Raw genomic sequence first — 16855 nt, forward strand, 5'->3', positions numbered from 1 at the left:
GCAACTTCTACTATTTATCCAGTGTTTTTACATATATGTTTCTCCTTTCAGATTAAATTCTTCAATAAAGACAAATGTAAGCTGAGGTCTCTCTGGTGAGGAATATATACATTATCTACCTCAGTTTTCCCACAACCAGCAAAATACTTAACAGGGTAGATAATAAAGGAAAGGGAGGCAGAAATTACCTGATACTCTTTTCCATTTTGTAAAGTTGAGCTAATTTTCTCTAACTTTTTAATGCAAACAAATACAATTTGATTCTAAGTGGGCAACTCTCAATTTTAAAAATGCAACCTTATCAGAATCACAACGTTTCCCCCCCCCCATCTCAATACAATTTAAAATGGCATTTTTGGCATCTTGTCGTTCAATGTTAAAGCAGTAACACCACTGAAGCTAGAGCATCACTATCATAATTCCTTCCTAACAAACATTTAGAGCAACTAAAATATTGGAAAACAAAAATGTAAATCATCAAAACAGTGATGAGAATGACAATGATGCCAGCACTAACGTGCTTGTGCACTTACTCTGACATACTGCTCTGAGCACTCGGTACAGGTTACTGCATCTCAACCTCATGCCAACTCTGATGAGAAGGAACTATTATTATCAGTTCCACATTATAGGTGAGAAAAATGAGGTACAGAGGTTGATCAAAAGAGTGTTATATTTACCTGGTGAAGTTATTAAAACCATAAACTTAGAAGGCACCAGCACACAAACAGAATAAGGAAAATGACTACTTTGCTCATCTCTTGGTCATAAAACCAAAGTCTGAAAGCCTTTGATATTTCTGACTGCACTGTGCTCTTTAAGCTCAAGGAAGAATGAGAACAAACAAATCATTTCCTCACAAGTTATAAGAACAGGTCCAAAAAAGAGGAGTATTAAGTTTATCACAGATTTATATATAACACAAATACAATAATTTTTTAATTTTCAAGACTGAACTCCCACAAATTGTAAGAGCAGAAACATGCCTGTTTAAGGATCATGAAAAAAAATAATTCAATTACATTTCATCACAAGATTGGCCAAATGCTAGAAATCTGATTATGCAAATCTACAATTAGTCTCTGAATTTTTGGTCTTATGATCATGATTTGTCAAATATCTAAAGACTTCTCATCACTTACTAACACTGTTGCCTAATTCTAACTAGTCAAATATGGGCAGTTGCTATAATCAACTCTACAGAGTGGAATGCATTCAAATTTAGGATTACCTAAAACCTGGCTTTACATGACTGGCACAGCTCACACGCAATGTCTAAACCTGTAAACTTAACTTTAAAAAAAAAAAAAAAAAAGGTATGTTTGAAGACACGGTAATCTACCTTCAATTTAAATAAGTAAATAATAATTGTTAGGCAGTCATAATGTAGCATGAGCTGCCCGTGGGTTTCAGTTGCCACTTTAGGAGAACAGGTTGGGGCAGGGAGAGTGTGTGTTTACCCCAGCATGTACATAAGCATTATCATTTTTCATAATGACAATGCATGAAAAGGGCCAGAAAATGCTGGTGACTAGGATAAGAGCTATGGCTGCAGAATCACGAAGTTGGGCCTCAAATCTTTGTCCCACATTAGGCAGTGGGAGCTTGGGCAAGTTCTTTATCACCTCAAATCCTCAGTCTGTCCATGTGTACAGCTGGGATGACAACAAGAAGTACCGCACAACATACCCATGATAACTAAATCAATGCACATAAATCACTTACTAGAGTAAATGGGACATAGGAAGTGCTCGTTAAATGTCGCTATCACCTCATCATCATTGACACTGCCCAAACCATGTTTCAGAAGAAGACTGTATATTAGAAAGTTGATGTTTATCATCACTAGACTGATTCGATAAATGCCAGTAATATAATTCAAACATCTCCATCCCTATTATTTGTATATCCATTCCACTGACAGCTTTTTATTGTTTCCAAAATAACTTTATTTATATCTTCATTTTTTCAAGAATAAGTATGTTAAGAGCACTTGCCTCTTAACAGTTAAACTGATCATTATCAAATATGTCTTGATTATTTACGACTCTGTATTTGGTGTAGGTTCTTTTAAGCTGGAAATGGATATTTACGATTGCCTTCTGAAGAGGTCCTAGATGCCATAGATTCATATGCTGCAACCTCAGAATCATCCTAGATTCTATCAACCTGTATCTTCTTCTAAAATCCATCATCCCTGACTCCTACATTCCTTCAGTCTTTGCCTCAGATTAAGTACTTACCACCCCATATAACTATTTCCTTACCGATCTCTTGGTCCAGACAATCTATCTAACCTACCCTTCATGTTTCCATACAATCACAGGTATTATCTTCAAGGGGACAGGTTAGGAAACATGTGATCACATCATTTTGATGCCTGAAGACCAGCCTCCAAGCTACTATTAAGAGAGGCTTAAAGAAAATCAACAATCACAATGAATAAACTCTAGATTTTGATTCAAATAAATAAGCTGCTAAAAAAAATTAAGACAAAAACTTTGAATATTTTCATGATATTAATGACTTGATAATATTGTGTTTTTTAAAGCCATTATCTTTTAGAGATACATATCATAATAATATGAGTGGACTGACCCGCTATCTGGAATTTACTTCAAAATCACCCGGTTGAAGCTGGGAGGGGAGAGTAAGAAATGAAACACAATCGGCCATGAGTCTGCCATAAGTATTTGGGAGTCTGTGATACCACTGTGTCAAATATTGTGAGTGTCTCTAATTTTCCATAACATGTTATTTAGGAGGGAAAAAAAATCTCCTTAAGAATCCGGGACCTGAACTGCCAGAATAATCCAGACCAGTTTTTATGCAACACGTTCTTGACCAAGTATGACTGTAGCCTGCATCTTCTCTTGACTCACTACCCAGACCCACACCACAGGCCAGCTGGACTCAACTTGCCACAATATTCAAAACATCAGGCCAGGCCCTCCATATCTCTGTGTCCTGGCACATACTGTTCTTTCTGCCTAAAAAGTCTCTGCAGCCTCCTGGACACACCTTTGAGACCTAGTTCCAGAGCCCCTTCACTGAGGCTCTCCCCATGTCCTTCATACGCTCCATTGCACTTCTTCCACCCTTAGTACATACCTACACTAGCACAATTATTTTGGTTTGTTTCTGTTGTTGTTTTCCTTGTATTTTATTTCTACCTCCCTCACCAGATTACAAACTCCTTAAGGGCAGAAGCTGTGATTGATTTATTTCAATAAATATTCCCTATAATAAGTCTGGAAGGTAGTAATTTTTTAGTAAGCGCTTTGAAAAACAGAAAGTCAACACAACAGTCATGGCAAACGTTATTTAAACAAAATAATATGTCTAGTAAATCATAATTTATGTATCCTTAATACACCAATATTTATCTACTACACATTCTTTTCTTTTTTGGAGATGGAGTCTCACTCTGTCGCCCATGCTGGAGTGCAGTGGCGTAATCTCGGCTCACTGCAACCTCTGCCTCCAGGATTCAAGTGATTCTCCCGCCTCGGCCTCCTGAGTAGCTGGGATTACAGACGTCTGCCAACACACCCAGCTAATTTTTTGTCTTTTAGTAGAGACACGGTTTGATGGTGTTGCCCGGCCTGGTCTTGAACTCCTGACCTCATGATCTGCCCACCTCAGCCTCCCCAAGTGCTGGGATTACAGGCTTGAGCCACCGCGCCGGGCCCTACTCTATATTCTTTAAAAATTAGTTGTCTTTTCTTAAGGAATATCTTGCACATTTTAACACAAATATTATCTAAAGATGAAATTGTACCCAAAGAGATGTGGGCAGCTTATTTTCCTGTTTCTGAAAGAAGTATAAACTAAAATATGGCCTTTATGCTATCTTCACCTCCCATCTACTGTGGCTATGGGAAAAAATGTTTTGTTGTGTTAGAAAAACTGTGTACTATTTCTTATTTCATAGTAAAAATGTCAAAATACTCTATAATATGAACTAGTATCTCTGACCCACATGTGAAGGATATAAGTACAGACACAAATGTGAACTTATCAGGAAAGAACTGTAAACTTTTGTTTTATGACAGGAAACAGATAAGATGTTTCCCATTTCTCAACTAAGAAAAATAAGTTAGTACTGACTTATCCAGCTGTTCTAACACTCCTTTGATACTTTAAGAAAATTTAGTCACTGGATTACACACATTGTACAAACAAAAAGGAAACACCTACTAGTATAAAACTTCATTTGCTTCGTGTCTCTCATATCTCACAGTTTCACACATTAACCTGTAAAAGAGATAAAGACGTGAGTTCAACATCTGTCACTAAAAAACAGACCAGTATTTTAAATCCTTGAATGAGACATACAGTCTAGAAAGTTAAGATTATTTTATATAGTTTGTCACAATTATTTATTAGCCTCAAAATGAATATTTTTAGTACCTGGGTTAACAAAATTATATTAAATTAAATCTGATAAAAATATGCTAGAAAAGAAAACATCTAATAAGATGTCAACTTCACCATGTTTATTTTATGGCAGAGAACATTGTGTGTGTTTTATATTTTGTAAATGGCATGTGGACATATTAATGTTCCCAAGATACATAAATAATGAGAAAGAATCTAAAAGTTTAAAAGGAAAACCTGTTGATTTTAAAAATGATAACATCAGTCATGGTTCAACAAGAATGTTACTCAACAGTATGGAATTTCAGACAAAAGTAGGCTTTTATTAACTTGATATTTTTATGACCACTGACTGACTAACTGGAGGCTTTAGAACCTTAAAGATTTGTTACTTCAGCTGATTCATCCCAGAGTTTTTGAAAAAATTGGGAAATTATAAAAATTATGGAAACCATGAATAATTTTTAAATATTCAAAATTATCCTTAGAATAGGATATTTTTTGAAGCATCCTATTATATTAAGTCAATTACATTTTTCCCAAAATACAAAAATGCAAATCAGGGAATTACCAGTCCATCTTATGAAGGAACTAGAAATAGAAAAACTTGGCTATTAAAAAAGTGTTTATTTCAATGGTACCTCTATTTTGGTCAACTGGGCTACTATTCTCTAAGCTGTGAAACACTAGAATCAGCCCACATTCACCTTTCTTTCCTGTTTGCTAAATCAAAGAAACTGCTCTCTTGGGTACTTTTTTTCCTTGTTCTCACTCCCACCGCTGTACTTCAGAGGTCCTTACCCTCAATGCCTTCCAGGAAACATTCCAGCTGATTTGCACTTAACTCCAGGAGGCAGCAGTGAGCCTTGAATACATCTCATTGAGCATACATTCCTCTTCAATGAGTTCAATCACAATTTTTCATAGGAAAGCCAAAAGTGCTAAGTCTAAAAATATCTGGTCTTAAATTAGATAATGGGCTCGGCCCTGTTTCCTGTTGGAATAGAAGGGTCCTTGCCTCAGCCTCTTTACTTCTACCCCAAATCTCGTTCCTGCTTCCACAGAAGACCCTGTACTCCTGCATAAGACCCTGAGCTCCTGCAAGCTCACTGCCTTCACTATGTTCCTCTCTCCTGAATCACATCCACTAATATGTAAACATAACTCAGTATATCACCTGTTATGTGAGTGGTACTCCTCTCTTGAACTCACATCTCCTTACAACTAGTATCTATATTTTGCTTTTTTCCCAATCACAAAACATCTTTTAGAATTGTCTACATATTCTATCTCCATTTTCTTATTCTTTTCCCCACTTCTCCATCATTTGGTCCCTGAAACTCCAAAGAAAAAGCTCTATAAATAATCAGCATCCACCTTGTTACCAGAATCCTACCTGTCCTTAGCAATTCCATGACTCTGTAGTTTTGATTATTCCTTTTTCTTTACAGCATTATCTTCCTTCAGCTTCCTGTCCTTGGTCTTCTGCTGTTTCAGCTTAACTTACTAGTCATTTTTTTTTCTGTCTCCTTTGGATGCTCCCCCACTTCATCTTCTACCTGACCTCTAAACATTATCATCTCCAGGGTCCTGTCCTTAGCCCTCTTCTCTATACTCAAATAATTTCACCCAGTTCATGATTTTAATCTATACACTGATGACTTCCAAAGCAATGCCCCAGACCTAATCTCTCATCACGTCAGCCACTTGTCTACACACCTACTCTGTGTTGCCACTAGATTATGTAAAAGCCTCCTTGTGCTTACAACGTCCAAACAGAACATGAAATTCTCCCCCAAAAATCTGCTTCCCCAGAATTAGTACCCTGATTAGAGTTTGGCTGTCTCTCTACCCAAATCTCATCTTGAATTACAGTTCCTTAATCCTCAGGTGTCATCGGAGGGATCACTGGAGATAATCGAATCGTGGGGCAGGTCCGCAATCCTGTTGTGGTGCGAGTTCTCAAAGATCTGATGGTTTTATAAGGGGCTTCCCCTTTCTCTGGTTACTCATTCTTCTCTCTCCTGCCACCCTGTGAAAAACGATGTCTCTGCCTCCCCTTCTGCCATGACTGTAAATGTTCTGAGGCCTCTTGAGCCATGTGGAACTGTGAGTCAATTAAACTTCTTTTCCTTTAGAAATTACCCAGTGACAGTTATGGCCTTATAGCAGAGAACAGAATAATATAGTAACCTTAGAGTCATCATTCTTGACTTCTCTCTCTTCTTCACATATATCTGTCTGCCATCACCTATTTCCAAAACACATTCTCCAGAACTGACCAAATTTACCATATCCCCTGTTAAATCCAGCGTGAGCTATCATTATCCCATTATCTCTTACCAAGACCACAAGCACAGGGACGTCTGCTTCCACCTTTATGTGACTAATGTCCATTCCCCACAATGCTTCTAGAGAAATCTTTCCAAACAGATGTAAGTCAGATGATCTCACAGCTCTACTCTTTATCTCCACAACCTCTAAAAGAAAATCCCAACTCCTTATCCTTCAATACAAGTCCTACACTATTTTCTATACCTCTACACTACACTGTATTTTACTTACTTACTGTACCTTACTACACTATGGCCCTGTCTTCCTTCCCCAGCACCAAACCTGTGTCCATGACAGAGCATCTGGGGCACCTTTAAATTGAAGAAATCTTTGCAGGCTGTCCTGACTCTAACGTCACCTCCTTTTGACTCCAAAGCCAGAGTAGCCCAGCACCCATCCTTATCATGTCCAACATACTAAATAAAATAACACTGATCCATTACCTCAATCTTTTCTGCTCTACTAGGAACCTCAGTTCCGTGATGTCACGGGTTTGATTTACTTCAATGCAGTATCTCCAGAGTCTACATCAATATCATAGTAAGCATGGAATCAATCAATAACTGTTTATAAAATAAACACACTTAAACAGTGCTATCAGAAAGTCATGGTAAAATCCCTTATATGAAAATGTCATAAATGAAGGAAACAAGCATCAAAATGCTTTTTGTTTTTAAACACTGTTAGGCAATGTTTTAGCAAAAATATATTGACATTCCCTAAATTCTTAATGAGTATATAATAACCACAATTCAGTTACTACTCGATGATCTAAAGGTGTCTATATAATAACAATTACACTCATCCATGATGCTGCAGAAAATATGTATTTCAGCAGGCTCTTTCCTATTTAATTTCTAAAACTAAATAGCCCTAATTACTCTTTTTTAAAATAAATTTTTGGTCTCTGCTCCTAAACTAAAGGGATAAAACATTAGAAAAATAGTTAAAATGATGTTGAAGAAACATAGTTTTTGGTGAAGATCTCAAAACCTTTTATACTGCACAGAGTGTGTGATCTTACAGCAACACAGTAATATCCTCTATTTTAACTGCTCTGTAACAATGCAGGGAGCTGAAGCTTTCAAATAAATAAAAGCCACTTCCTCTCCCCCACAGGAGAACATGAATGTTGCTGCTCTGCTGCCCAATACTTAACAGACTGAAAATCTTGCTTGTGAGCACTTTTTTTCTAAAACTGGAAAACCATATCATGTGGAAGTCTTAACTGTTTTCTGTTAATCCCAGGGTAACATCTATCTTTATACAATTCAAGGAAAGTGATTTATCTAAAGGAGATAGTTTTCTCAGAAATTGTAGTATTATAAAGCAATTTATCTAAGTTCTTGGGTTTATCTGTACCTCTATTTTTGTTATTATGTATGTGGCATCCTGAACTTGTTCTAAAGAAAGTCTTAAATTAGTTTAAGCTGATGTTTTCCATTAATGAGACTTCAACACAGGCACAATATATCTTAAAGGCCTCACCCTGTTTTAAGTTCATGCCAACAAACAAATCTGTGTAGGCTCCAAAATAGACTTTCTAAGGTGTAAATATACTCAACTATACTCTTGAACTTATTATTTATAACCAAAAATTACCTCTGCAGCTGCAGGCAGTTGACAGAAACTGGCTGATGGGTATGTGAAACTTCATTAGTATTTTTATACTTCTTTCTTTCTTTTTTTTCTGAGATGGAGTCTCACTCTGTCACCTAGGCTGGCGTGCGGTGGCACAATCTCCACTCACTGCAACCTCTGCCTCCCAGGTGCAAGCAACTCCCCTGCCTCAGCCTCCAGAGTAGCTGGGATTATAAGCGTGTGCCAACACACCCGCTAATTTTTATACTTTTAGGAGACATGGGGTTTCATCATGTTGGCCAGCCTAGTCTTGAACTCCTGACCTCAAGTAATCCACCTGGCCTTGGCCACCCAAAATGCTGGAATTACAGGCACGAGCCCACTATGCCCAGCCTATTTATACTTTTGTAATACAGAAAATTTCTCTAAGTATAAAAATTCCTTTTTCCATTACAAAGAATTCCTGTTATCTAAATAATCTTATCACCACAGATATTATACAAATGCATTATATAATCAATGTATCTAAATATTACATGTGTATGGTTTTATATATGCACAGTGGGAATATGACATTTTTATTTACATACTAATTAGTTGCATTTGCATTTATGAATTAACTGCATGCAATTAAATAAACAATTGTTACTATAATTTTTTTCTTAGCAAAGTTGTCATCACAAAACATAAAATGAAAGTTACACACTTTAAAAATTATTCTTGCTCTAATTTGAGCCATCTTCTAAAATCCCAGTGGTTTTGCCCTTTCTAATAAAACTTGACTTAATTTTTAAACACTTAATCTACAATCTACTTTAATTTAAATGATTTTCATTAAAAATTTAATTTTAGGAGTACTCTATCCTCTTGATATTCTTTTCAATTAACAACCAAATATGGAATTGACATGCTCACAAATTAATTAGTGTTGAAAGAGTAAAGGGGAAATATATAGAAAGAGCAGTCCTTTCCATAATTAAAACCTGCTGGTATCAGAAAGAGCTAGACCTCGAGGAAACAAGACTTTCCCATTATGTCCTAGTTGGTGTTTATATATTATCCATCTTCTCAAAGTCCTTTATTTTATGTCCCACTTAAGGTAAAATCATTTTTGTTATTTAATATGAAGCCCAGAAAATAACTACAGTTGCTGAATTACTGTACAACGGAAGTGATGAGATTTCTATATAGGCAGATCTCACAAAAACAAATATGGTATAAACTGTGATTCTCTGGAAAAGGCAGTCTACTTAATGCAATAAAATATTTAAACAAAGATCTAGAACATATGAAAATAATGGACCTAATAATTCTTTAAATGATTAATTTAAAAGGTACTGGTTTCTAATATATCTGAGCATTAAGTATTAGGTTTTTGTTTGCCAAGATGGCAAATATTGCCCCTATTGATATATTCACCAAGTGGCGTTTACTACTTTTGGTGACAGAGGAAGGGAGGAAAATAGAGGGAGATGGGGACAGAGAGAGAAAAGAGGGGAAGGGGGAATATGAAAGAGACAGACAGACACTGGGGTGGAAGTAGAATATTACTATTACAGAAATGTCAAAATATTATTCTATTATTGGATACAGTTAATTCAACCTTGTAAAAGTATAAGTTTAAGCTGTATACGTTTAACTAAGTTTAACTGCATACGCTGTTTAAGTATGTATTATTAGTGTACATTTAAGCTCCGTAGTATGGAAGCTAGAAGAAGCAGAGCTTTCATGAATAAGATTTCTTTAAACCTATTTGTTAACTACAGTAAGTGATCTATAAAATTCTTGCTTTCTAGGTAGGAGAAATAAGTCCCAGTGTTCTATAGCACTTAGGGTAACTATCATTAACAACAATTTTCAAATAGCCAAAGAGTGGATTTTAAATGCTCTAACACAAACGATAAATGTTTGAAGTAATGGACATGCTGATAATCCTCATTTGATTACAACACATTGTATACATGTATTAAAATATCACAATGTACCCCATAATATGTATAATTATTGTGTCAAGAATAAAATTTAAAAATCAAAATGTTAAATTGTTACACTTCAGATTTTCAGCATTCCATGATTAACTTAATATTAAAACGACATACCTAAGTTGATGCTCTCTCAAGTTTGATAAGGCTTCCATACCATGTAAATAGGAATATACTATTTCCAGATCCTGTTTCAAAGAAAAGGATAGAAATTATTAGATTTGTCAGGAAAGGGGGTTTCTAAAATAAGTCACTATATGTACAGACCAAATTACACTATGGATAGCTTTTTTTAAAATACACGTTTTCTTAAGACATTAAAAATAAACATTATTAAAAGCTCAATTGGACAAATGTCATCCATTACAACAGGTTCTGGGATAGGCACAAAACTTGCTAAAATATAAAATAAAATGACAAACATAAAAATAAATTCCTCATAAATCATTCTTTATCACCTGTTTCTGTCTTTTACATCAAAAGAACAAATACAAAGTTTTGATTTCAAAGTACATTTGCCAATACCAATATAGTTAAATCAAATTATTTTCCTAGTCAATATAAAATGAATCCTTGTTATTTCCTGTCTACACTTAAAAATGGATATAAATTCCATTTTTTTCAATTCTTACCAAAATGACATCTTACATAGAAATATTTAAGTTTAAATATTTTCTTTTACAAAAGGAAACATGCTTTGTGTTTCCAGATCACATTGCAGTAATTTTTAAAAAAGTCTCAAAGTTATTTATGGAAGTTCAGAGGAAGTAATCAAAGTCCTGTTAATATACATCTGTGACAAGCCAGAAAGGATTTAGTATTTTAAGACTGTAATATCTAGGAGTCTAGGATTACACATAGTTTGTGATGTCAAGAATACAAGTGGATATTTACTCCTTTCCTAAATCTTAGTCAAAATCTACAACAAATTTATTTTAAGAAATTTGTAAAATAATCCTCTTCTTTTTCAAGTGTTAACAGCTTTATTTACTGATAATTCACATACTATAAAATGTATCCTTTTAAAGTGAACAATTCACTGGCTTTGTTGTACAATCAATAAATCAGAAATCACTAATTTCAGAATATTTTAACCATCCCAAAAAAACCCTCCATACTCATTAGCAATCATTCTCCATTGCCCCTTACTCCAAGCTCCTGGCAACCACTAATCTACTTTCTGCTTCTTTGGGTTTGCCTATTCGGGACATTTCACCTAAATGAAATTTCACAATGGAATATATGATCTTCCGGGACAGCTTCTAACACTTAGGCACAATGTTTGCAAGGTTCATTTATGTTTTAGCATGTATCAGTACTTTTCTTTTTACTGTCAAATATTATGTTATTGTAGAAATACACTACATTTTGTTTACCCATTTATCAACTGGTGGACATTTAGGATCTCCCCTCTTTTTGTCTATTATGAATAATGTACTGTAAACTCACGTGTAAGTGTCTGTCTGAACACCATTTTGAATTCTCATGGGTATACACCTATGAGTGAAACTGCTGGTTCATGTGATAACTCTATGTTTGACTCTTTAAGGACCTGCAAAACTGCTTTGCTAAGTCACTGCACCATTTTATAATCCCATAGGCAACGTATGAGGATTGCAAGCTCTCTACATCCTTGCCAACACTTGTTATTATCTCTCTTTTTATTTTAATCATCATACTAAGTGTGTAATAGTATCGATCGGCATTTCCCTAATTACCAAGAATGTTGAGTCTCTTTTCATGGGCTTTTTTGTTCATTTATATAACTTCTTGGATAAGTGTCTATCTTTGTTCATATTTTAATTGATTTATCTGTCTTTTTTATCATTAAATTTTAAGAGTCCTTTATACATTCTAGATGGAAGGTCCTTATTCAGATGTATAATTTGTAAATGTCTTCTCCCATTCCATGGACCATCTTTTTACTTTCTTGATGGTGTCCTCTGAAGCACAAATTTTAATTTTGAAGTCCAATTTATTTTCTTTTGTTGCATGAGCTTTTAGAGCAATATTTAAGAAATCATTACCTAAGCCAAGATCCCAATGATTTAGTATTATATTTTCTTCTAAAAGTTGTATGGTTTTAGCTCTTATATTTATGTCTATGATCCATTTTAATTTTTGTATAAAATGTGAAGTAGGCGTCCAACATTATTTGTACATGTGCATCAGTCGTACTGGAATTCTTTGTTGAAAAGACTATTCTTTACCACATTGAACTGTAATGGTATGCTTATTGAAAAAATAAACTGACAATAAATAGAAGGGTTTATTTCAAGACTCTCAATTCTATTCCACTGGTCTATGTGTCTATTCTTGTGCTAGAACCACACTGTCTTGAGTAGGCAGCTTTGGTTGTTAAGTTCTGAGATTGTGAATTGTGAGTGTTCTAACCTGTTCCACCTTTCACAGGAGATTTTTCTGGCTCTTTTAGGTGCCTTGCATTTTTAATCAATTTTTTTGATTAGCTTGTCAGTATATGCAAATAAGCCAGCTGGGATTTTAGCAGGGTTGCGCGAAATCTGCAGACCAATTAGAGTAGTATTGCCATCTTAAAAATATTAAGTCTCCTAATCCATAATATGTGATGTCTATACATTTTTTTTAGGTCTTCTGTGATTTCTTTTAACATTGTTTTTATACTTTTCAGTGTGCAGGCCATACTCTCTTGGTTAAATTTTAATGCTTTTAATTAAGAAAAAAAATTCTTCTGTACCTTTAGGAGAACACTTAGGAACAATCAGAACTCTGTGTGCAACTGAATTTTATATAACAAGGACACAGATGACAATAATTCACAGATTAACTAGATAAGGAATTAGAAACCTTTTAAAGAAAGTACTAAATCCAGGCATGGTGGTACACGTGTGTAATCTCAGCATTTTGTGAGACCAAGGTTGACAGATCATTTGAGGTTAGGAGTTTGAGATCAGCCCAGCCAACATGGGTGATACCCCATCTCTACTCAAAATACAAAAATTAGCTGGGTGTGGTGGCACATGCCTGTGATCCCAGCTACTCAGGAGGCTAAGGCAGAAGAATCACTTGAACCCAGGAGAAGGAGGTTGCAGTGAGTCAAGATTGCACCACTGCACTCCAGCCTGGGCAACAGAGTGATATTCTGTGAAAAAAGAAAAGAAAAGAGAAGAGATAAGACGAAGAAGGTTTTCACTCTAAAATATTTTAGACTGCTTTAGACTTTAAAACAATGTTACGGTATGTTAAGACACGATTTATAATTTTAAGTCATTCCAATTTAAATTTTATATCAATATTAAGAATTTAAAATGTCATCCTCAGACAACTTTCAAATAAATTGATGGCCTCTCATTTTATCCATCTGTGCCTGGTATTTCCATGAAGCCTTTTAAAAGCTATTTAAAGAGGCCAGGTACAGTGGCTCACTCCTATAATCCCAGCACTTTGGGAAACAAAGGCAAGTGGATCACCTGAGGTCAGGAATTTGAGACCAGCCCAGCCAACATGGTGAAACCCGGTCTCCATTAAAAATACAAAAATTCATCAGGCATGGTGGCACATGCCTGTAATCCCAGGTACTCGTGAGGCTGAGGCGGGAGAATCACTTGAACCTGGGAGGCAGAGGTTGCAGTGAGCTGAGATCTTGCCATTGCACTCTAGCCTGGGCAACAAGAGAGAAACTCTGTCTCACAAAAAATAAAAATAAAAAAGCTATTTAAAGACTGAAATGTAAAAATAGGTCCATAAGTTCAATACAAATAAGAAAACTAAAACAAAATTGTTTCCTCTATCCAGTTAACAAAGGGTACATTCCTAAATCTAATAAACCTCTTCTTTAGAAAAGCAGTCAGGCTCCAATCATAATGTTCTATTTGCATTCCAGGAAAGCCAATAAAAATGTCCCAATGAGACAATTTATAATAAAACATCCTCCTGGATAATCCTAAAGTTCACCATTCTAGTTTAAATATTATGAATTTGTATACTACTTGAAGTTGTTAAATAGTTCAGAAAGACTGTCTTCCCATTTCTAAGGAGCTTATATTCTGATTCTAATATTAAAGCCTTACATTGTTTTCCCTAAATTACCTGTCAACCTGCTATAATCTGTCCAAGGCCTAAAGCTGCTTTTATCCAAGAAAAAAAGACTATTTACATTCGTTTAACCATTCAGCAAATAAATTCACTGACCAAAAAAGTATATTTGGAAGAGTATTAGAAAGAAATGAGATTTTTAAAAGCTGTTTCTAGAAAGGACAGAGAAGTCTAAGAAACCCAGTAGAAGCAAGAATTTGGAGGCCTGAACACAGAATTAAAGAAAGAATAGCCTTAAAGCCTTAAAAGAGAACAACAGGCCTTGGAATAACAAAGTTTCTACTCCTTCAACTAACCCAAAAAAAAAATCAAAGTTAAAAGGCTGGTTCACTGATTAAGCGGCACGTTATTAATCTGTTCCTTTTTAACATTAAGGAGTTTCACAGTTGTGTAAGGGCCACGCTCCTGAGTAAGTTATGTCACACACATTATGTGTGTTAGTATGATATACATGGATTTAACAATTTTAAGTATGAATGTATACTTTGTATGATTATGGAATATATATCTATGAATAATAGCCATCATTTCTCTAACTTAAGTGGATCACCTGAGGTCAGGAATTTGAGACCAGTATATAAGATTATACATATATACATAAGATAATATGTATAATCATAACATACAAATTAGATTGATTAGTTAATAAAAATGTACAGATGAATGGAATATTATCACCTGTAACTGACATAGTGAATGAATCAGGAAGTCGTTGCTGAGCCTGTATCATAAAACTGAGAGACAGACATTACACCATTACTGCATTAACAAATTTAAAAAGTAGTTTTTCCTTCTATATGTATCTGCATAAATAAAACATTCATACCTCATATAATCATGATTTTTTAAAGGGTGTTTTTAAATGTGTCATTCAAGGAATACAGAACCAGAAGACCCTGTGTATAGTAAATGCTTCATTTTGTATTTTATATCTCAAACCAGACTGTAAACTTCTTAAATGAATTCAATTACGTTCAGAGTTTCTTCTACTGCTCTTACAGTACAGCATCCCAAAAGAAACTTGTTTTAAATGATCTGTGCCACAAGGAGCTTATAAACTAGGCGTTATTCTGATTAATAGAAGCTTCAACTAGATGGCTTTACAGACAGATTCCATCTAAACTTAAAGAGTTCTTAGTTGTATTAAAAGGAGCAGCAGGCAACACATAATGTTTCACTATGTAATATGAACATGACCAACATGTATTTGTGTATGTAGAAAAAAACAGAGAAACTATAGCAAAGACATCAAGGAATCTCTGCTCTCAGACCCTGAAAAATGAAAGAAAATTGACTAGAAATAAGCAAAAGAAACTCCAACCAAAGGGAGGAGGAATCTAAGTTTAAGCTTTTCTTCAATCAAGAGCTCAACAGCCAAATATCAGTTACCATAGACTGCATAAACAACAAAAAGCAAAAAGGAAAACAAGTTTTCTTGTCCTTTCCTAAAAGCAAGCAGTCTAAGCAATGTCTTGAAATAGGCACAACATCACCTTTCAGCTTGAATCTTCCTATCAACTTTCCCTACCTTCTTACCAGATGTCCAGAGACCTCATGTTACCAAGCCCCGTATCAGCTCACTATGCCCTAACCTAAAAACTAAAGGCAGGCAATCTGAACACAGTCAGTAGAAACCCTTAAAACTTGCACAAGAACTGTCTGTCAGCATTTGTACTTCCAGAGAACAAACAAACCTCTAAGTGGTATGAGATTTCAGGCAGCACAACCAAGAGAAATGAAATCAGGAGTGTAAGGGAGGAGATTTAGGGGCATGAAAGGCCCCTGCAAAACAATCCAGCTCTGCCCTGTCCCAGAACTACCCCTACTCCTTTCCTGCCCCTAGTGGTCACTCCTATTTCTCCTCCTTCATGTCTGACACAGAAGTTTCAACATTTATTTCCCCTTAGTCACTGGCTTTTATTAAAATAATCTATTAGTTGGCATGGAATTGCCTTTACCAGCTAAAAAAAATACTTCAAAAAGCTGAGGAAGTCCTGCTCCTCAAACCAACCTGAAATTTGCAACCATCAGTGACAACCAAATATGTAGCATCACAGAGCAAGACTTTTCTCTTAAGATGTACAAAGAAATGTATGGCCTTCAGGGAGTTACACTCTTAGATTCTTTTCTTCGCTATACAAACAAGAAAGTCATTGAATGACATTTCAGCCAACAACTATACAAAAAAAATGCTGGAGAGTTAAATTACCTAGAGTGCTTCAATTTCCATTTTGGTCAAAAAACTATGACACACAAACTGAAAAATTTCTAGCCTTCCCACTGCACTTCCCAAGACAAACGAAATCCACATGAGTATTACTATTTTAAAGGACTCTGAAAAAAAAATGTAAGCTATTTTTTTCCCCAAATTCTCTAGTCATTGAGAACAAACAGGAACATGTTGCTCTAACCAGGAAACTGCATTTTTTAAAACAATAAGCCTTTCGTTTTACCCTAGGAAGGACATCCTTTTTTCAAAAATAGTTGCTACTTGAAAGGAAACT

General features: G+C 35.2%; 1 protein-coding gene across 17 annotated transcripts in view; it reads right to left on the reverse strand.

Annotated features, from left to right (window-relative positions):
* The window catches only part of RAPGEF2 (Rap guanine nucleotide exchange factor 2), a 271926-nt gene that overhangs the window by 170734 nt on the left and 84337 nt on the right, over positions 1-16855 (reverse strand). For 9 of the 17 annotated variants that reach the window (XM_078366333.1, XM_078366330.1, XM_035292764.3 and 6 more), the window contains exons 2-4: positions 10395-10465; positions 7158-7238; positions 4201-4257 (exon numbers count right to left, since the gene is read on the reverse strand). In XM_078366333.1, coding sequence (XP_078222459.1) covers positions 4201-4257; positions 7158-7238; positions 10395-10465 — 209 coding nt within the window. The remainder of the gene's footprint in view (positions 1-4200; positions 4258-7157; positions 7239-10394; positions 10466-16855) is intronic. The other 8 variants (XM_054252841.2, XM_008992529.5, XM_008992535.5 and 5 more) reach the window with 2 other exon arrangements.

Source organism: Callithrix jacchus, chromosome 3, assembly GCF_049354715.1.
Source record: "Callithrix jacchus isolate 240 chromosome 3, calJac240_pri, whole genome shotgun sequence".
Classification (NCBI taxonomy): domain Eukaryota; kingdom Metazoa; phylum Chordata; class Mammalia; order Primates; family Cebidae; genus Callithrix; species Callithrix jacchus.